Below are 21,255 nucleotides of genomic sequence, written 5' to 3'. Positions count from 1 at the left end.
TTCACTATGACGCTGAGGGGCTTAATAAGCAGATATTATCTTATCATCGCTGGCATGCAGGCTGTGTTGGAGCTCGAGAGCGGATATACAGTATATATTGTATGTACATCGTGCATTTGGCATGAAGGGCTTATTACGCTGTTACAAATATTTAAAATTGGTTATTAACACTTTCGACTCCCTCGGCAATGAGTAGGAACTCTTCGCGCAGCTCCAGCCCCGGGGATGTTGTACCGGGGTCTGCAGAAGAAGCACCCGCGCCTCATCGTAAGGAGCAGATGCAGAGCCGGAATGCTTGTATTATCCCATTTCTCTTTGAGCATGCCAGCTATCTATAACTAATATCCCACTCCGGATTCACAGTTACCGAACTTATGGCCCCCAAACCCCAGCTGCCACTAGAACCAATATCCTCCTCACACAAGCTCTCAATCAACTTCAAAAACCGCGATGATCTAGGTCCCTACATCGAAAATCCTTCGTCCTATTCCCCATCCATCGTCCTGTACTATAATGACGAATTCGTCGCTGTGCGCGACCGCTACCCAAAATCCTCTCTCCACCTCCTTCTCCTCCCCCGCGAACCAACAAAGGCACGCCTACACCCCTTCGACGCTTTCGATGACCCAGAATTCCTTCAAAAGGTTCAAACGGAGACGAAGAGGTTAAAACGCCTGGCAGCTGCGGAATTACGGAGAATGCACAGCTCCACCTCCGCACAGGAAATCGCGCGCCAGAAAGCTATGGATGCGGATCCGCCGCCCGACGAGTTGCCGGCCGGTCGCGACTGGGAGAAGGAAATAATGTGCGGCATCCATGCACACCCTTCTATGGCTCACTTGCATATACACGTCCTTTCTGTAGACAGGTTTAGCCCGTGCCTCAGGCATCGGAAACATTATAATAGTTTTTCAACGCCGTTTTTCATCGATGTTGAGGATTTTCCGTTGGCGAAGGATGACGCACGGAGACATCCAGGGAGAGAAGGATATCTGAAGCGGGACTTTGAGTGCTGGAGATGCGGGAAGATGTTCGGGAACAAATTTCAGCGATTGAAGGCACATTTGGAGGAGGAGTTTCTAGCTTGGAGGACACTTTGATGAGTGGTATGCATACATGGTGGATTTTAATATGATCCCCATGTTCAAATAGACGGGCTATCGAACGAAGCTATTTACCATTTATCTTCCAAATCCCATACGGGATAGGTTGTGGATACCGTATGTCGACTTTATACGGTGGCCCATCATTGACATTGCCTGGAATTTCGGATCCTAACACATGTGGTAAACATTGGATTTTCAAGATGTCATGCGGATATTGAGCAAATACGACCTATTAGTTTACTTTTTTATGAGCCCATATAGAGACTATATTATTTGATATGTAATACAAATTTTAAAATGGGAAGAAAGGAAACAATGATACCAAAACTAAATGGACTGGTACGAAGTCGCATCTCGGAGAGTTATCAATTTCCTTTGGATCAACGCATCATCGTCCTGAGCGTGCATTATTTTTCTCAGCTTGTGTGGTTGGTTCCAAACCGCACATCCATTCCTCAACCGAACTCCAGAAAGGGAATGAAAACCGCCAAGTAAAATGTTTGGTGGTATACAACATCATCCAAAGTGGTACGTATGCCTGATCAGAGGTTCGTACTAAGCTTTGGGCTTAGCCCGGCCTCCGCTCTTCACTTTTCGAGGTTCGGGTCGGTGGATGTGGTGGGCAGGGATCCATTCAGTATCATATGTTTTTCCAGAAGTCACGCCTGTTGACTCGGTCCCAGAAACGGAAGCCTGCTCAGATGGCTCGCTCTTGGTTCGTCCGGAGGATTTTTTCGGTCTGTCTGCGCCCTTGCGTTTCTGAGGGAAGTATGGAGCAATCCAGATGGTATAGAAGAAGTAGACAGTACCGACGAATGCAGATAGGAGGAAGAAATAGAGGAAGAGGCTAGAGAAATGGTAGGTCATGTGAGCACTTGATCTTAAGCAGAGTTGGCAAGCTGCACATTACTAACACTTTAGGGTCAAAAATGCTCGTTTCAGCTTCGACGATGCTGACGGTGCCATTATAGGCGCGGACAGTAAATGCCATGCCCTTGGAGTTGGAGATAACGGCAGCTAAATGCAGTCTCAAATCCTGGGGGTGCATTTCAGTTACAAGCGGATATTCCATTGAGTGCTGTCCTCCGGGAGGGATCGCAATGTTGTAGCGGGAAGAAGTGAGGTTGCGGACATTCTGGCCCACCTCTTCCGAAGGATGAATCGTCCATAAGCTACCTCCAATCAAGTTCAGGGTCACTGGATCAGGTTCATTGTTGGAGATGGAGAGAAGAGCGTTAGTTGGGTTGCCGTTCACGAGCTTTACTCCAAAGACCTCGGAATTCGGGAAGGAAGCCGAGACGGTAACATCCAATTCAGGGGCTTTGATATCTCCTGGCGCAGGCTGAGCGGGCCATTACAAATACAATGTTGTATTAGTAGTTGTGCTGCGAAAGGAGACTTTCACCAAAAAAAATTAAACTCACCGAATCCCCTCGAACAAGGAGGGCTTGCAGCGAAAGCAGCGCAACTGACAGAAGCCCATATTTCCCCATGTTTGCACTGATGAGCTTATTAGAGTATATGGAGGAGATTTGGAAGAGGAGCGGAGAAGAAAAGGAGCGACGAAGCGGCGAAGAAAGTTGGGAGAGCGGAACGTTCCCAGGGAGATTAGAGCTTAATTTCCACGTATATCACTACAACGTCCAAGCGCGGCAGTTGAGTCAGCAGAACATCCTGTTCCTAACGCGATAGACGCATGAAAATTAGCCGCCGATGGGCTCTGCGCTCCGATCAAAGCGGAGAAGCATTCAGCCTGAAAGAAAACTGACCATGCCGTGCGTATTTAATTGGGAGCTGACTTTCTATTATTACTATATTACTGATTCTCTTTATAACCTCGCCATCTAGTCCGATATTTTGTCACTTTTCTCACCTCTTCTTGTTGGTGACAGAAAGGTAGATAATCTATTTTTCTACACGCTCCACAGCTCAGCTTGAACGAGATGGCTAGCTCCACCGCCCAGGAGTTTTTCCAGCGTTATGAGCAAGTTAAAGCGGTTGAACAGTCAAGGAATGAGTTAATTGAGGTGCTAATTGCTGCTCCCTTTTTTTCATCTGGCTGTCTTCTCATGTTAGTTAAATAGGATCTTTTACGACGGGTTGCCGAGCTCGAAAATGCATACCAACAAACCCGATTAGACCATGAACGTGAATCCCGCTTTAATCGTGAAGTGCAAATGCATGAGATAGAGCTTATGAACCAGATAACTGCTATGGAATCTGTTATGGTGAGGTTTTGTCATCCTATATATAATATTTCCTCCGAGCAGCATTAACGATCAGCTCTTTGTTGGTTGCGGTAGGAACAAGAACCATTTCTTCTCGTTCTTCTCGATGGTGATGGGATGGTATTCCAAGACTCCTTTCTCCAACAGGGTGAGCAGGGCGGCAAAGATGGTGCAAATCAGCTCTGGGCTGCTATCCGTGACTATGCATCTCGAAATCTTCCGAACATACAATCGCCAAAAATTATAGCTCGAGTTTATGCAAACGTCAAAGGATTGGCTGATGCATGCTATAAAGCTGGCCTAATTGAACGTCCCGGCCTAATTGAGGAATTTGCCCGTGGATTCAATGGAAGCAGACTATTGTTTGATTTTGTGGATGTGGGGAGTGGTAAAGATAGAGCTGATGATAAGATCGCTGGTACGTCGTCCTCCTAATTCATCTCTCCACTCTGATGACTCACATAGAAATATGTACTAATTTTCGAATAACATTTAAAGAGATGTTTAAGCTCCATTTATACAATTGTCACTGTCACCAAATATTTCTCGGTTGCTCTCACGATAATGGGTATGCTAGGCTTCTTGAAGATACATTAGCGGATCGCGACCTTGTTGGACGAATATCTTTAATCGAAGGCGTCCCATTCGAACGAGAACTTGTACCCATCAAGGCTTCTTACAGAGTAACTAAATTTGAAGAACTTTTCCGAACCTCAAAAATAAACACGAATTCACTTTCATGGAATGACCGGAATGGGACGAATAATAACCCCATGTCGATACCCTCGTCTACACCGCTTTCCGTGCTATCTGCGAATACTCCTGGCAACAACAACAACCTTGCTCGCATCCCGTCAAACTCAACTATCCCATCGAATGGAACCAACACGCCGCCAACATGGGCTGCCACAACAGCAGCAGGAGCCCATGGTCCATTTACCGATTTAACGACCTCGAAACCAAGTAGCCCTGCTCCGCCTAAGGTGGAGCGCAATAAATACGGCGAACGCGTCGACCGACTAGATTTCAAAACCATCCCCAAGGACGAATTAAACCGCGTGAAAAAGCTGAAACTATGCAACCTGTATTATTTACTAGGCGACTGCCCCAACTTAAGTTGCTATCATACTCATGATCATAAATTGACGAAGAATGAGCGCACCGTCTTACATGCAGTTGCGCGGATGACGCCGTGTCGGTTCGGAACTGATTGCGATGATCCCGGCTGTATATATGGCCATCGCTGTCCACAGAGTGAGATTGGCAAGAAGGACTGTTTCTGGGGCTCCAATTGTCGATTCGACACAGCCGCTCATGGAATCGATACAACAATTGTGAAGGTTACAAAGGTATAATGTGACCTTTGATTTTTCTTGTCATTTAGGATTTTAATTATTTTCATGAGGTGAAAAGGAAGTAAGATTTTGCCTTGCCTAGAATGTTCGCTGGCGCTGGGCCGAGTAGTTATGGACAATCCATGTGCTACATTTCAGCCCTCGACCAACCAACCCATGTGGACAGCACGGCTTTCCCTTCCGACTTCGCACACACAAACACGCCGGTACTATTCTTCGCAGGTCAAAACGAAGGCTATTCTCCTTTCGGCTACTTTTTATTTTTTCCCGCCGGCTCTGTTCATTCAATTCAGCCAACACAGAATTGCGTGAAGCCGCTCATTTTTTGTTATTATTATTGTGTCCCCGTCTTGAGCATCACTCCCGAACACTGCCTTCAAATCCCTCATTTATCTCCCTTCACCCTTCTATATTTCCTGCGTTTGCTGTCTCATTTTCAGAATCAAACGGTCTGTCATCATCGCACCCTCTTTGTGTTTTATCTTCAAGGGGGGCTGAACGGGAATTGGAAAGGGGCTGGACATGCATGCAGTAGGTGGATGCATGGATCTATGGAGTCTCATTTTCCTTTGTTCCCTTGCATTTTATAAACATAATATTAATCTACAGCCATGGAGGTGAGTTGAAATCATAGTTGTACTCACCTTTGCCTTGTTTTACCTACAATTTATCATAATCGCCTTTTACTTATACCTACGATAGCTCTACTGTACTTCGGGATGGGAGGAAGGTGATGAAGATTGTAGTTATGGGGAGCAGTACATCATACATAAAGGCTTTTCTCATTTTTTCATTAGATCTATAGAAACATAATATGAGCCAGTTGCCCCTATTCCATCCTCCGATGCAACACAGACATAGACAGAAATATATATATATTTCAACCCAGAAACGCCAGCACCACTAACGGGCTATTTGTTTTAGAAATCTACAGGCGCAAAGCAAAAAGAGAAAAAGAAAGAAAGCATCATCCTATATAGCTATATATCCATCTATCTCCTAGACAATTGTGGTTCCGAACATACAAAACCGTCTTTCCCAACCGAATCGGCACTCGTCATTAGCTGAGGACCCCTCGTCCGAACGGAGCGAGCTCTTAACTCCAAACTCTTTAATGCAGCAGATAAATGGCTTCGTTGACGCGGCGATAATTTGCTTATTGAGATCAGGATTGGGGTCATCGTTGCTTCCAGCGTTGTTGTTGTTGTTGCAAGCGGCGGTATTAATGGCCCTCTTGCGCTCTTCTAGGTCACCCCAGAGAATGAACAACTTTTCACGGAGATCGGAGAGAACGGCAGGGTTCTGACGGAGACTATTTTGAAATTTATTGTAGATATTCTGGTGAGCATTTCTGTTTTGGCGTAATTTACGGGAGACGAAAACAAGTGGGAATGTCATACTTCACAGCATCGAGACAGAGCAAGAATACAGCATCGTTATTCCCCACATAGAGTTTCATGCGTTCTCGTGGCCCGCTGCGGTTGTAATGAGTGCCTGGCCCCGCATCTTCAACCAGGAGACAAAATCTCCATTCCCATCTTTTACCACTGTCAGTTTCGTTATCGCCAATGCTAGATGTGCTACCTTCGGTGTCTGAGGTGTTTGACAGCATGGCACGTTCCACATCGTACTGTACGGAAAAATCTTCTATATTGGGAGGGAAGAAATCCACAACGCGGACAGAAGCTTTGTAGCGGAGATTTTGGAAGGGAAGACGGTATTTGATCCCATCAGGGGAGATATTCATGTGGGATTCATTAGATAGAATATCAGATATTGAGCGACAGGGTACTGAAGGGTCGTTTGCGCGAACTACAAAATTGAATGTCAGCGTTTATTATTAGTATTGAATTTTTTTCTTTTTTTCACCCCTCGAGGTACGGATCAAGTGGACGATGCGCTGTCGGCACATACTGTAAGCATTTAGTTGATCCCGCTTCTCCTGAAACGATGTTTCTATTTCTGGTTGATCTTCATCACACTTTATTTTCTCTTCTTGCTTTCGATTTTGCTCTGCTTGTCGCTTCTTGGCCTTGGTTAGACACCGTTGCTGTTCATCATTATCGGTCGCTTTCCGCTTGTTTATGTCATTGCCACGAAAACCGGGATTCTCTGTTTTTACTCTTTTCCAGTAGTCAATCTTTCGCTTCACTAACTTCTTTACATCCTCGTCGGAATCATTGTCATTGATTGGTATCACTTGGACTTTCTCGGGAAAGCGGCGATCTGTATGAAGGCTGCCCTCCATTGCACCGCTCACTCTCCCCATCTTGATATTGACATTTTGGAGCAAAACGAAATCATTTTCTTTGACGTTTTGTCTTGCGTAATACGAATGTGGTTCCCAGAGAGTAACTTGCAAGGTCATCTGGCCGTAAGGGCCAGGCCAAGTTCTCCTGGAGCGTGACGTGTAGCCGTACACGTCGCCATCGCGGGGGCCGCCTTCTTCTGCGGTGTAATTAAAAAGTTGCTTGTTTTGGGTATAGTCGGTGACATAGAGGAGAAATCTTTGATAATCTTCAGCGTAAGTTTTCACCACCTGGACGACGAGGTCGACAAATGTACCACAGGACAAATCTCTTATTAAGGAGAATTTTGGCCTGCCGCGTTGGATAGATGGCTTTGTGATTACTGGGTTGGGTGGGGCCGGAGCTACGGTTTGCCGGACTTGAACGGGCTGGTTGTTGGTAGCTGTGGTGCTCGCTGCGCCGATCAGGGAGAGAGCGTATGATTTCTCAGTCGTCATCAACTCTCGAGTGCCGGGGCACATAATTACTTGCGGCGAAACCTTGGGATTGGACCCCTGTCTGAAAATGATCCAAGGAGAAAAATCCAGCTGGGTGCAGAGGCCAATCACGGCCCCTTGATATGGCCGTAGCTGTCAAGGTTATCAGCGACCATAAGGACTCATAATTCAAATCCGAAGAAACAAACGGACCTTGATTTGTCGTAAGAGAACTACATCCCCCTGTTGAGGAGCTGGTAGATCTGACTCGCAACGTTGAAAGTAGCGGATTTTGAGGCCGTTCCATGTCTCACCGCTGAAGTCATGATCTTTAAGTGTGAAGGTAGACGTGTATGAATCTCCTCCGGACAATTTCGGTGGAAGCGCGTCTACTACCACTGCAATAACGTTCGCCACCCTGCCCGGTTTAGACTTCACCGTTTGGATATCATCAAATCCTCGGGGAAGGGACGAAGACATTATGAAGTAGACAACTCAACAAAGAAAAGCAAGGAACATAACACTGTCGAACGGTAGAATAACACTTTGGGCATCCAGCGAACGGTATTAGGATAGGCAATGAAGCAACCATAGGATGATATATCTTTCCCAAAGGTAGGGGGGGAACCTGTGCTGTATTGTCAATACACAGGTTCGTGTTCCAGCATCAGCAACAAGGTGTTGCGGAGCAGATTAATACCACGATCGGAGTGCTTGCAGGCAGCAAACGGAAGTTATCTCTAAGAATGGCCTTGGTACTTGATCAATTCAATTCTCATTTTGACTAGACGCGCAAAATGTGCGAAAGTCACTCATGGTTTGGAGAAGTTTCTCAAGTCGCGTTATCAGTCACAACGGGAAGCTTATGGTCTCCTGACTCAGGATATAAGGCAAACAGATTCCTGTTCCTGCTCACTTTATATAAAACTAGCATATGGAAACAGGCGGGCGGACGTAAATCGATATCCCTTGCAGATATACATCCACGGATGTTGTGCAAGGTCCAAGAGGTGATGTTTTTGCTTAGTCATTCCCTCTAGCAACCGCCGCCCCAAAGCAGAAAAGCCCCTCTTCAGCACAATCTTCCCTTTTCTCTCTCCCACCCAAACAGGCCCCAATCTATCCCAAGCATCAAATCTTCATATCCCACATATCTCCCCTTTCCTCCTTTCGCTTGAGAGTTACATCTACGCCTCCTCTAGCTGTTTACCTGTTTATCCAAGCCCAGAGTGTCTCCGCTGATCGCTCTCGCTTTGTCTTTCGTCTCTCTGTTTCCCCTCCCCCCTCCTACTATCAACCATGGCGGAGCGTTACATCCCAGAACACCGTCGCACCCAGTTCAAGGCGAAGAGCTCCTTCAAGCCAGATGAGCTCCGTCGTCGCCGCGAGGAGCAACAAGTTGAGATTCGGAAACAGAAACGCGAAGAGAACCTCGCAAAGCGGAGAGGTATCCAGACTCGCGATGGCGGTATCGGTGTGGGTGGAGACTCTGCGCTCGGTGCTGAAGATAGTGATGAGGAGGGTGGAACCATTGAGAGTGAGGTATGTGCATGATATTCTACTTGCTCTTTCGCTTGGCGCATAGTTCGGCTCTTTTCTGTCAATGTATTATTATTCCTTCCGTGTGCCTCTGGTGGCTATAGCTACCCAGCTTTGGCCCACAGCAAGGATCTTCTAGCGCACAGACAGCTATGTTATGATCCAGAGTGTGCAATGGCACAACGGCTTGCTTTCTCAAAAAGATCCCCATGGCAGATGTTGTAGTAGAATGACCTTACTGATCACTCTTCTATAGCTGAACGTCGAGCTCCCAGAGATGGTCAAGGGTGTTTTCTCCGATCAAATCGATTTGCAGATTCAAGCTACCACCAAGTTCAGAAAACTTCTTTCCAAAGAACGGAATCCACCTATCGAGCGCGTTATTGAAACCGGAGTCGTTGGCCGTTTCGTCGAATTCCTGCGTTCACCCCATACTCTAGTCCAGTTTGAGGCTGCTTGGGCGTTGACAAATATCGCTTCCGGATCAGCACAGCAAACCCAGGTCGTCATCGAAGCTGGCGCTGTTCCTATTTTCGTTGAGCTTTTGAGTAGCCACGAACCCGACGTGCGGGAACAGGCTGTTTGGGCGCTGGGTAACATTGCTGGTGATAGTCCTCAATGTCGTGATTTTGTCCTTGGTGCAGGAGCTCTTCGTCCTCTCCTTGCCTTGATTGGCGATGGCCGCAAACTCAGCATGCTCCGAAATGCTACATGGACGCTGAGCAATTTCTGTCGTGGAAAGACTCCCCAACCTGACTGGCCAACGGTACGTACCATCTTTGCCTTCCTGCGGTCAACCCCTTAATTGCTGATATGAAGCTGCTAATGCTTGACACTCTAGATCCTTCCCGCTCTTCCCATTCTGGCTAAATTGGTATACATGCTTGATGACGAGGTCTTGATCGACGCTTGCTGGGCTATTTCCTATCTTTCGGACGGATCGAACGACAAAATCCAGGCCGTGATCGAAGCAGGTATTCCTCGTCGGTTGGTGGAACTGCTGATGCATGCCTCCACATCTGTCCAGACCCCAGCGCTTAGATCTGTTGGCAACATTGTCACTGGTGACGACGTCCAGACCCAAGTGATCATCAACTGTGGCGCTCTTCCCGCCCTTCTCTCTCTCCTCAGCTCCACCAAGGACGGTATCCGAAAGGAGGCTTGCTGGACTATTTCCAACATTACAGCTGGCAACTCTACCCAAATCCAGGCTGTTATTGATGCCAACATCATCCCTCCGCTGATCAACCTTCTGTCGAACGGCGATTTCAAGACCAGAAAAGAAGCCTGCTGGGCCATTTCAAACGCCACATCGGGAGGTCTCCAGAAACCAGACCAAATACGGTATCTCGTGTCTCAAGGATGCATTAAGCCACTTTGTGACCTTCTTGCATGCCCAGATAACAAGATCATTCAAGTTGCTCTCGACGGCCTGGAGAATATTTTGAAGGTTGGAGAGATGGATAAAGAAGCGGCCCAGATGGGTGAGCCCAGCGTGAATCGCTATGCCCTCTTCATTGAAGAAGCTGGCGGCATGGAAAAGATCCACGACTGCCAGAACAACGCGAATGAGGAGATCTACATGAAAGCTTATAACATCATTGAACGGTACTTCTCGGATGAAGACGAGACTGGTGCTGATATTGACGAACTTGCACCCCAACAGACACAGGCAGGCTTCACTTTGGGTACCAGCCAGCAACCAACCGGATCCTTCAACTTCACCAACGGGATAGATAGTATGGATATGTAAAGTGTCTTGTATCATGTCGATACCTCTTCAACTGTTCTTGAGACAATGGTACGATCAGAATTGACTCCTAAACGATAAACGATTTTCTTTCTGGACAACTCTCTTTCAGCTACATTGGAGCTGAGACGAGATTGACTGATGGTTCACATTTAGCCCTCTAATTTTTTTCCGCCCTTTAACATAGCCTTCCTGTTCCGCTGGCCCCATGCTGAAATTTTTGCAACTACACCACGTTATACAAGATTCACCGTCATGTACTCCCCGATCTCTATCAGGCTGATTTTGTCTTTCCCCTTTATCAGACACTAAACATTATCGAGTTTACTCAATTTTTCCCTTTCCATTTTTCCCGGTTCCCCCTACCTTCACCAAGCATGTTAAATACACCGGCGTATTTCCATCAGTATTTTCTCCCCAACGTTTCCCTTACGGTTCAATCTATTTGTTGTAACTCTTTCACTTCTTGCCTATTCTACTGTAAAAGGTGTAGCTGGTGAACATGTCTGTTTGATTGGCTCACATCTATACAGCCGCCGATTGAAAAATCTCTCCTCCCCCCTGGCCCCTCCTTGAAATTCACAGAGTAAAGTTTGCCCCCGATGGAAACCCTGACGAAGAGGCTTTTGGTGTCGTACGATTGTTCTGCTTCTCTTCCTCCCTCATCTCATTTTCACTCCCATGTCATCTTCCCTCTCCGTCTCCGTCTTATTTTTCTTCATTCATGTTCTCCTTTAACATGCTTACGTTTTGGGTTGCGGATAATTGCCATATCTCTATTTACTTGTTTCCCCTATTTCCTACTTACCCTTTTTATTTCCGCCTTCCACAAGCCCCATTTACCCCCTTCTACCCCGTGAGCGTGCCTTGTTTTTGAAGATCACGCATCAAATCATTGAATTTGATTTCACCCCACCCCTCGCGTCCTAATTTCCTTACACCCCTATCTAACAAAGTCCCTCGGAGCAATATACAAAATAAAATGGAGAAAAGTTATTCTTTTATTAGTATTTCAACTTAGTTCTTTCTCGCATTTAGATTCGAGATAAGTGGTGAATGAAATAAAATATATGAATCAGTGAATCACCCACCACCACCACCACCACCACCACCTGCTAATTTTATTATCAGAGTGGATGTATGATGTAGCAAATCGCAAATGTAAGTGTTGAAGAAGAATTGAAGCAAAGATGAGTTCAGGCTGGTTAATTGCCACTACCCTTACCAAGCAGTGAGTTAACCCTTAATATTCAGGTACCGGCGATAAAAACAGCTTCCTCATCTCCATTTTTCATATCGTCATTCATTCATTTATATTTTCTTTCAATAACTAATGCTAATGAAGCCATGGTATGTGAATTCATAAATAAATTCACCTGATAAAGACTACTGTAAAAACAAGAGGAATGGAAGGGCGGATAGCGAGGAGATATAAAATTTAAAAATGATATAATTTTATGATATATATATATATAGCCACCGTACCTACATATAACTCGGCCGGAACATGAACTTGATCACTTTGTATACACACTGTACTGTGCGGAGCATGGAAAGTGACCTCTAGGAAAACATGACAGTTGAAAATACATTATCATGATAAAATCACAAATTAGACGACGATGCTTGAGACTTCCCACTCCCACTGCCATTCACAGCCGCCCCCCTGAGCGCGTCCAAGATAACCTCTCCCATCATCACCACCTTCTCCTCATCAAGCCTGCGGCCTACCAGCTGTAGACTGACAGGCTGGCCGTGGACGGCGGCGGGGTTGTCTGCACACATTTTGCGGTAGCCATTAGCTTGTTTCGTCGCTCGGGTTGAGAATAGAAGAAGAACGCGCATCCTAGCGAAGAAAAGAGATGGAGAGCAACAGGGGCAACACATACATTCGCTCTGCACCTTGCCATCAAGTTTACTGAGCGCAGTCTCATTCACAGTGGGGACATCTACGGCGGCATCAACGTGGACGCCACACGGGAACGACAGGCATGAATAATCGAGGATGTTGTATACGCCCGTGTAGCCGACGTGCTTGAAGAGGCCGTGCTCAACGGTCGCGAACGGAGTTGTTGGGGCTGGCGGATCATTTCAGAGTTGTTAGACTATGGCTTTTTTTTTTCTCCCTGATCGGTCGTGTTTATTTTTCCTCGTCCTCTGCTTGAGGTGGGGGGATTGTTTGGTGTAACAACTCACTCAACAATCCATCAAGTCCTTCGCACGCATTCCACCGTTCCATGTATTCTTGCTGGAATTTATTGCGTTCAACGTGCAGTTTCCACAGCGCCTGCACGCCGCCGTCCTTAGCACGGTCGTACCGGTCCATTTCGGGGCGGATGGGTTCTTTGGCTGCCGCGAGGATTTGCTGCACGGTCTTGCCGCCGTCGGAAAGGAAGAAGCGATCCTTTTAGCATGGAGAAAAGGTTAACAAAATATGGCCTATTTCGACTGTTTCCATTCGCAATGGCGCCAATCGTGAGAAAGTAAAGAGAGGAGACGGGGGATGGGGAGGGTATTGGGGGTTTGGTTGTGGGGTATACCAAAATGTCGTTCCCTTCTTTGTGTCCCGTTGCCTCCCAATTGACAACCTCATGTCCAGCCCTTCGCAATTTATGCACCGTCTCTCTCAGTGCGCGGCGAACTGGCGGCGTCGGTCGGACCATACCATCATCCCACAACACGGCCAGTTTCAGGCGCTGCTTGCGCTCAACGGTCCGCCATGGAATCGGTATACACTTAGGATCCCGGATCCAAGGCTGGCTGTTTGTCACTACGGAGGAGAAGAGCTTGATAGAGTCGAGGGTTGGTGCCATTGGGCCGTTGACGCTCAGGACGGATTCTTGACCAGCCAGGCCGGATTTTGTCAAGAAGTTGGGGAAACGGCCGAAGGAGGGGCGCAGGGTGAAGATTCCAGTGCAGGCGGCGGGGATTCGGAGGGAGCCACCTGTCATTTAGTTTGGCGTTATCCTCGCAGTTATTATTATATTATTCGTTTAAGTTTCATGCATGTGCTCCATTGTGTTATATTCAAACAAGGGCCAGTGGGGGAGGGGGGAATGCATATACCAATATCCGTCCCAACACCGAGAGGACTACCGCCAAACGCAATCAAAGCTGACTCGCCGCCCGATGATCCGCCCGACGTCAGGAGTCGATTGCGTGGATTCAACGTGCGCCCATACACATTATTCACCGTCTCGGCAATCATCATCGCCGTCGGCACGTTCGTCTTGACATACAGCACCGCGCCCGCGTCTTGCAGGAGATCAGTCATTATGCTATTGTAAGTAGCAGGGTCATTGACCCAGCCTGTGAAACCCAGTGTCGAGTCCTTGCCGATAATGTTGAAGTTATCCTTGAGAGAGATCGGGAGGCCATGAAGGGGGCCCAACGGTTTACCGGTAGCGGCCAGGTGAGCGTCGAGCGCCTTTGCATCTCTTAAGGCCTCTGGGAAGAGGGTTTCAGAAAGGCAGTTTGTCTGGTTGGGAGTGTTAGCTGCTGTTTTTGGACTTTCGACATTATAATGAGGTATGGGAACGCAGGCTCCAATTTTTGGTGTTTCTCCTGACAGTGGCATACCAGTTGATGGGCGGCAGCAGCACGTTTGCAGAATGCGCGAGTCACAGCTTCAGCGCTCCAAATGCCCGTCGTGGTCTTCGCGAGAATTTCAGAGGCTGTTGAGCCTGTGATCTCCAATTCAGGGGGAGTAAACCAGCCCGATGTTTGAGGAAAGCTGGTGACGTCGGTCTGGGAGTGTGGAGGGGAAATATCAGCTGGGATGATCCATTCTGGCGGGATGGAGGAGAGAAGCTCTTCTCGCTTTGTGGCACCGACAGCTTCCCAGGTTAGTTCAGTCAACATTTCTTTTCTGTTTTTGCCTTTTTGGAGATATAAAATTTCCTTCCACTTTCGATGGTATTATACACGGAAAGTATTGGATAGATTGGACAGGCAAAGTATATAAGAGCATAAAACAAGCTCCTTCTGTCTCATAAAAGAACATTAAAACAAGAGGACGAGAACAGAGAGTTACGTCCAGATAAATAACAGCCACACGCATATCCCAAGATATGAAGGAAAAAGCAAAGAAAACCCTAACCGTGGGGCTAGGAGTCAACATCGGCAATCTCAATATTTTGCTGTCATCCATTGCTCCTCACTGCCATGAATTTGGCTACGCCGAAGCAACTGGAAAGTCAGCCTCTCCACCCGCATGGCTTCTCGCGCAAGGGGCGCCGGCAGAGCTCGATGGTAGCAAGGACGCTCACTCGTCTGAGTGGATGGAGAAGATCCCATCAATTGGTCCACCAGCGTGGATGGACTGTTTCCTTGGGTGTTGGCTTGGACACCATGGCGCCCATTTTGTGCCGACGAGAGAACCCCACATTGCCAAATTTTGTGTGGCGGATGAGGGGTACTAACAGTGATTCTGGTTTTCCCCTTAGTTATCTCTTTTTGCCTTTTGGCCCTGCAGGAGAAAGAAAACTAATTTAGACAGCCGTTATCGGCGGCAGTTGGGCGAACTGCCCTGAGCGTTGGAAGAAACTTTAACCAAGATATCGGCAGTAGTTAAATCCGTGAAACTTCATCATAGCAACTTGCTTGAATGAAGTGCAATTCCTCGGCTATTGGGCTTTTGATCTGTGAATGGACTGGTTTCCGGCTCGTTTGCCACTCGTCACCTCTCGCTGGTTAATCATTACACGGGGGTCGTTGATATATGGTTTTTAAACGAAAAGAAGAGAAGGTTTATGTCAAAATACATCGGCTGGTTATAAAAGAACGTGGAAATGAAATTGTCTATTGGAGTTGGATGCTCGTATGTTAATAGATCATAAGCCTTTGCTACTATTTATTGACATAATATAACAAGCGTTCTAAGAATACGGATTTACTGGTCTTATGAGCAACTCGCAGCCAAGTACAGAGTAGTCTATATATAATGGAGATTGATTTATTAATGATTCTTCAAGCTGCTAGAGCTTTCGGTCTTATAAGCAGCAGTAGTCCACTTTATAGAACAGAGATATATCATGTAGCCTTCAGAAGTATCGCGGCCTATACAGCGCAAACCATACATTACTAGTACCGACACAAGTACACTCCGCTCCGCCTCCGCTCCGCACCGTGTTCCTGGAAGTTTTGGCCTTGACTGGGGTAAAAATAATTATTTAAATAAATGTGGGGATTTTGATGGGATCAGAAGCAACCCTTTCAAACCCCACGCCATCGCTGCCAAAGACCACATATGCAGAGCATATTACTCAATCTCGTGGTGGAAGCCGCAGGGAAAATCATGTCTTTCTCTTCGCCCTCTTCAGCACTTTTGCTTTTGCTTTTATTCGTGGCGTTGGTTCGGTGAAGGGACTTGGCTGGGAGCGAGAATCGATGGCTGGGACAAGCCTCAGCATTCCCCATTCCCCATTCCCCATTCCCAATCTGCCCCACCGCACAGAAGCGCTGTGTGCGTATCGCCGAGATGGATCTTTCGACACCAATTCTTTTGAATATGATTTGGCTACTGTCGCCGAGTGGTTGCAACTCAGCAAAGCGGATCCCAACGAGGTGAAACGTGGTTGACACGATCCGAGAAACGCACATGGCACGCGGAAGTTTTTTTTTTGTCGTCCCGTCGAGTAACCCAACTGACACCCGAGAGAATAATCGAATTGACAATCCGATTCCCCCCATCTTTGTGTGCCTGTGGGGAACCAGGAGTACGAGAGTCCGCGTTCGGATGGCTAGGCGCTCGCAAGCGGCCCGTGTTTTCTCCTCCACTGCCAGCGTACATGAATTTGGCCTCCGATCTCATGCCGAGTTACACAAGGGTGTCGCATGAAGAAACAGGGAGAATAGAGCGGTAGAGGGGAAGTTGGAGGGATTCTTTGCACCCTCGTGGAAATTGATTTCACTGGATCCAGCAACAGCATACATCTTGCCATGCATATTGCGAATGTCCGTCGCAGCAGGTCGATAACTGACGAAGCCATTCTAAGCCTTGTCCGCTGTGCAAAGGAAATAAAAAAAATTGCCCCTACCTTGGCTTCCGGCATTTTGGAGAGCTAGAGCTGGGCATTCTAACAAGTCTTTCCCAATGATAAACAGCTCTGAGATAGCTCTCTCCTTAGCTCCAGACGCTCCAACACCCCAGCAGGTGGGATATGAGGAAGGGTGCGGACACAGCCGAGGGTAATTGGGCTGGATGAACTCTGATGGGATAATATATAACGCGCCCTTTCTTTCCCCAGGATTTTGTGTCGTTATTCGCTTGATAGCACTATCTAGTTTTCTTTTTTGGCCCCCCTTAATCTTTGGGCTCCCAACTTCCGAGCTTCGCCTCTCTGCTCGTTGTCGCTCTGACTTCGAGGCCGTGAGAAAGGTCCACCCCGGTAGCTATAAAACTGCCATCGCCAAAGAAATCCTAATATAGTTCTCTACTATCTTAGGCCTCACTCAGGCTTACCGTCGCCATCATGGCTGGGAAGTTCACTCAGTATCTGCGCGGCACAGAAAGCAAGCCTGGTGAGGCTGCGCTTCTCCGCAAGATCGACTTCTTCATCCTCACTTTCTGCTGTCTTATGTACTTTGCCAATTACGTGAGTTTCGATCTTTCTCTATACCGATGTTGTTCCTCTTTGCAGATAAACTTATAATAATTATTGTTGTGGGGTCGCGATATCGGTTTAAATGTAAAAATTGATGGACAAGCATAGAGCTAAGAATTACTACTATCTATAGCTGGATCGAACAAACTTGAACAATGCATATGTCTCTGGAATGAAGGAGGATTTGAATTTTAAGGGGAACCAGCTCAATTTGATTAACACAATCTTTACCGTCGGGTATAGTTCGCTAATTCTCTAACCTTTTCTTCCTTTCTTCTTCTTCTTCTTCTTACTCTGACACTTCAATTTTGTACAGGTACATTCTCGGCCAGGTTCCCTCCAACCTAGCCCTCATCCATTTCAAGCCGAGAATCTTTTTTCCGTCCATGATGTTGTTCTGGGGTGGTTTGACCATGATTACTGCCTCTGTCAAAAACCCACAGTCGATCATGGCCATCCGTTTCTTCTTAGGCCTGGCTGAGTCCAGCACTTTTGTTGGCACCCACTATATTCTCGGCTCATGGTACACAGAGCGAGAGCTGGGAAAGAGAAGCGGTATTTTCACTGCCTCAGGCCTTGCCGGGACCATGTTTGGTGGCTTTATTCAGACCGGTATTCATAAGTCGCTCCACGGTGCTAGGGGCATGGCTGGTTGGAGATGGTTGTTTATTGTGGGTTGACAAAGTTCTCTTTTTCCTTTTCACACCCCGAAGCACTGGGGAATCTGTGTCCGTAGAAACACATATGCTAACATCTCCAAATCCAGGTTGATGGCCTCATCACAGTCCCTATTGCCTTATATGGTCTATTCCTCTTCCCCGACACCCCCGCTACCACCAACGCCCCGTATCTGAACGACGACGAACGCGCGCTTGCCATCTCCCGCGTTCCTGAACCACTCCGCGAGCGCACCCCAATCAGCCTTTCTTTCGTCAAGCGGATCTTCTCCTCCTGGCACTGGTACGGTTTCGTCATGCTTTGGGTCATTGCAGGAGAGACCGAGTCTTTCTCCACCAACGCCCTACTGGCCCTGTATATGAAATCTCACCCGACCAATAAATACACTGTCCCGCAATTAAATAACTATCCCACCGGCGTGCCAGCGGTTGGCATCATCTCTACACTCTTCTGGGCGACCTTGACTGATTTCCTTGGCGGCAAGAGATACCTTGTCGGCTTCTGGATTGGCATTACTGGCGTGGCTACTTCGGCAATGATTCTTGCCCCCGGGTCGTCCACAGCGACGATCTTTGGCGCATATTACTGGGCTGGCTCCGTGTATGCGTGTCAGGCAACGTTCTTCGCATGGGCGAATGACGTCATGCGCTACAAGGACGATGCGATGCGTAGCATTGTCATTGCTAGTATGAATATGGGGAGCAATGTGGTTAATGCGTGGTGGGCTTTGCTGTTCTATTCAGCTGACCAAGCGCCTTGGTTCACGGTATGTCACCATAGATGTATCTCCGGTTTTTTTTTTTTTTTTTTTTTTTTTTTGGTGAAAAGGTTGATTTGTATCCGAGACCAGGATTTGCTGACACCCTTTATAGAAAGGCATGTGGGCTATGATTGCTTGCTCGATTGCAATGGCCATATGGACTGCTGGCATTGTATACTTCTCTGCCAATGATGCGAAACAGGAGGAGGCCCGAAGGCTGGAAGAAGTACCAGAGAAGCTGGCAGTTGTTTAGAATAGGATTCAACTAACTAATAGAATCATTCGTTCCATAATTTGTAAGATCTAGTTAGTTTACGACGTACTTCCTAGGTGGTCAGGAGTGTTCGTGTAATCATCAACTCGTTCAATTCATGGTTAGATATCGTAGGTTGTATATAATATATTTTCTCGACCTAGATACATCTTCGGAGAGCAGTAGGCCACTAATTTATAGTTCTTCCTATGGTTGAATTAGGCGTTTATATTATATAGATCATTTGATTGGCTATTGTTTGTGAGTTGCTGCCATGTCACTCCTTCCTGGGCACATCGGATATTCACAACAAGTCTGGACTTATGATAATATTTGACAGAATAGGCACAGACAAGTCCAGTTTTACATAATCTAATGGCAATTGCCTGGATACTATCGAGACGTACTGTCCCCTTGAGGAGCATCTCACGGCTTTGGTCTACTTATCCAGACAAGAGTCAGATGGACCAGCCCCTCTATAGTTCCCCCGTGGACGCTGAGCCACTTCATCGCTACCGACAAGGCGGTTACCACCCAGTTGCCTTGGGAGAATACCTGAAAGCTGGGAGGTATAAAGTGCTACATAAACTAGGATGGGGAGGTTACTCGACAGTTTGGGCTGCGAGAGATCAAAGGTTGTATAAAATTGTGTGACTCTTGGTAGTTCTAGCTAACCAACAAATTGCCTGTTTGCAGAGAAGGGATTTATGTTGCTGTCAAAATTTCTGTTGCAGAAAGGGACCATGGTGGGGAGATGCAAGAGCTCCAAATCATGAAGAAGTTGGCATCCCGTCACCTTTGTCTGAAACATACAGTGCACATGCTTGATAACTTTGATCTAGAGGGCCCAAATGGATGTCATAAATGCCTAGTTTATGAGCTTCTGGGGCCTGATATTCCGGACACAATTGATGCACACTTTTCTGATGGGAGACTCCCTGGGAAGCTCGCCAAGGCCATTGCGAAGCAGAGTCTTATTGGGCTTGATAGCTTGCACCAACAGAATATTGGACATGGAGGTAGGTCATTCTCTTGAGGATATTTTGAACAATTCTCACCTAGTATAGATCTGCATACCCGCAATTTGGCCTTCACTATGCCTTGCATGGACGATGTAACTGAAGAGGGGTTTACTGAGATGCTAGGAGAACCAGAAATTGGCTATGTTCAAAGAAGTGATGGGCAAGATCTGGAGCCTGGCATACCTGAATATATTGTTAAGCCCACCTCATATCGGACGCATTCTTGGAATCCAGCTCAGTCAATCAAAATAATTGACTTTGGGGAATCGTTTTTATCTTCTGCAGTTCCTCAAACACTACACACACCTCTATCTGTCCGGGCACCTGAAGTGATATTTCAAGATCACATTGATTATCGTGTTGACTTGTGGAGCATGGGATGCATGGTGAGTGAAATCATCCAAGGCTAAATGCTATACAATAGTAAACTGATAGGTACAACAGCTCTTTGAACTTTTCACAGGCCAGCCACCTTTTGACACCTTCTTTATAACACCCGCAATTCTTGTTGGCCAAATGCGAGAGATGGCAAGTGATGATATACCTGAAAGATGGCAAGGGATATGGGATACAATGAACACAGGGGATGGCAGAGCCACAGAAAACACCGGGTCCAACTTGCAGGAATGGCTGGAAGAAGTGTATTTTGAAGGCCTGAAGAGTCCTGATCTCACAAGAGAGGACATAGTGAGGCTGGGGCAAATCATTGGAAAGTTATTGAAGTTTGAACCGTCTGCAAGAGCGTCAGCGAGACAAGTTCTAGATGACCCTTGGTTTAATAAGTGATTAGCCCACGGCGAGCAAGATGGTGCGCGAAGATGGAGAGATTCAACTTGACGGAATGACATATCTGGTGCCTGAGCGGTTGACTTGGAGAGAATGATAAGATATTGAGGCCTGACGCTGGAATGATCCCTCGGGGTTATTATTGAATGGATGTCAAGAACATTATCATCACCACTGGCTTCTCCCCTGCAGCGACACCGACCTTGCCTAACCATGAGTAAGTTTGAGCTACTATGTTCAACGAATCAGGCTGATGATTGTGCGGCACTAGGTAATATCGACGAAGTGGATAGCTGTAAGAAGTGTGTCTGGCGCGACATGAATACTTGACCAGGGCCTCGAGGACCGGAGGCTTGAGTAGAGAATGGTTATCATTATCTTAAAATGAAGGACTACGACCTCGGTGCACGTGCTGCGAGCCGAAGAACCTCACCATGAGCTTGGTGCC

The 21,255-nt window shown here is 47.0% G+C and overlaps 8 protein-coding genes across 8 annotated transcripts; 5 read left to right on the top strand and 3 right to left on the bottom strand.

Annotated features, from left to right (window-relative positions):
• Positions 1-87: 87 nt before the first annotated feature.
• On the top strand, positions 88-1,180 carry HCBG_07520 (histidine triad nucleotide-binding protein; the record flags this gene model as incomplete). The annotated part of the gene is made up of 2 exons (XM_045434569.1): positions 88-297; positions 364-1,180. The coding sequence occupies 2 exons, from the start codon at positions 189-191 to the stop codon at positions 1,098-1,100; spliced, it is 846 nt and encodes a 281-aa protein (XP_045284776.1).
• Positions 1,181-1,661: 481 nt separating this feature from the next.
• On the bottom strand, positions 1,662-2,599 carry HCBG_07519 (signal sequence receptor alpha chain; the record flags this gene model as incomplete). Its single annotated transcript, XM_045434568.1, has 3 exons — positions 1,662-1,953; positions 2,021-2,448; positions 2,531-2,599. The coding sequence occupies 3 exons, from the start codon at positions 2,597-2,599 to the stop codon at positions 1,662-1,664; spliced, it is 789 nt and encodes a 262-aa protein (XP_045284775.1).
• A 361-nt stretch (positions 2,600-2,960) lies between these two features.
• Positions 2,961-4,689, top strand: HCBG_07518 (C-x8-C-x5-C-x3-H zinc finger protein; the record flags this gene model as incomplete). The annotated part of the gene is made up of 4 exons (XM_045434567.1): positions 2,961-3,133; positions 3,191-3,334; positions 3,410-3,752; positions 3,833-4,689. 4 exons carry the CDS (start codon positions 3,050-3,052, stop codon positions 4,687-4,689), a joined length of 1,428 nt encoding a protein of 475 aa, XP_045284774.1.
• An 880-nt stretch (positions 4,690-5,569) lies between these two features.
• Positions 5,570-7,894, bottom strand: HCBG_07517 (telomere-binding alpha subunit central domain-containing protein; the record flags this gene model as incomplete). Its single annotated transcript, XM_045434566.1, has 5 exons — positions 5,570-5,592; positions 5,715-6,001; positions 6,090-6,501; positions 6,604-7,567; positions 7,628-7,894. 5 exons carry the CDS (start codon positions 7,892-7,894, stop codon positions 5,570-5,572), a joined length of 1,953 nt encoding a protein of 650 aa, XP_045284773.1.
• Positions 7,895-8,713: 819 nt separating this feature from the next.
• Positions 8,714-11,164, top strand: HCBG_07516 (importin alpha subunit; the record flags this gene model as incomplete). The annotated part of the gene is made up of 3 exons (XM_045434565.1): positions 8,714-8,956; positions 9,210-9,719; positions 9,795-11,164. The coding sequence occupies 3 exons, from the start codon at positions 8,714-8,716 to the stop codon at positions 10,704-10,706; spliced, it is 1,665 nt and encodes a 554-aa protein (XP_045284772.1).
• A 1,144-nt stretch (positions 11,165-12,308) lies between these two features.
• Positions 12,309-15,090, bottom strand: HCBG_07515 (fatty-acid amide hydrolase; the record flags this gene model as incomplete). The annotated part of the gene is made up of 6 exons (XM_045434564.1): positions 12,309-12,478; positions 12,900-13,107; positions 13,244-13,647; positions 13,770-14,181; positions 14,283-14,571; positions 14,972-15,090. The coding sequence occupies 6 exons, from the start codon at positions 15,088-15,090 to the stop codon at positions 12,309-12,311; spliced, it is 1,602 nt and encodes a 533-aa protein (XP_045284771.1).
• A 2,086-nt stretch (positions 15,091-17,176) lies between these two features.
• HCBG_07514 (pantothenate transporter) lies at positions 17,177-18,999 on the top strand (the record flags this gene model as incomplete). Its single annotated transcript, XM_045434563.1, has 5 exons — positions 17,177-17,299; positions 17,442-17,545; positions 17,625-17,979; positions 18,075-18,752; positions 18,859-18,999. 5 exons carry the CDS (start codon positions 17,177-17,179, stop codon positions 18,997-18,999), a joined length of 1,401 nt encoding a protein of 466 aa, XP_045284770.1.
• A 375-nt stretch (positions 19,000-19,374) lies between these two features.
• HCBG_07513 (protein kinase) lies at positions 19,375-20,807 on the top strand (the record flags this gene model as incomplete). Its single annotated transcript, XM_045434562.1, has 4 exons — positions 19,375-19,568; positions 19,696-20,018; positions 20,067-20,407; positions 20,466-20,807. The coding sequence occupies 4 exons, from the start codon at positions 19,375-19,377 to the stop codon at positions 20,805-20,807; spliced, it is 1,200 nt and encodes a 399-aa protein (XP_045284769.1).
• Between the last annotated feature and the right edge of the window lie 448 nt (positions 20,808-21,255).

Source organism: Histoplasma capsulatum (genome assembly GCF_000150115.1).
Source record: "Histoplasma capsulatum G186AR genomic scaffold supercont2.12, whole genome shotgun sequence".
Lineage (NCBI taxonomy): Eukaryota > Fungi > Ascomycota > Eurotiomycetes > Onygenales > Ajellomycetaceae > Histoplasma > Histoplasma capsulatum.
Note: the sequence above shows the minus strand (reverse complement) of the source record. Positions and strands in the feature narration are given on the sequence as shown.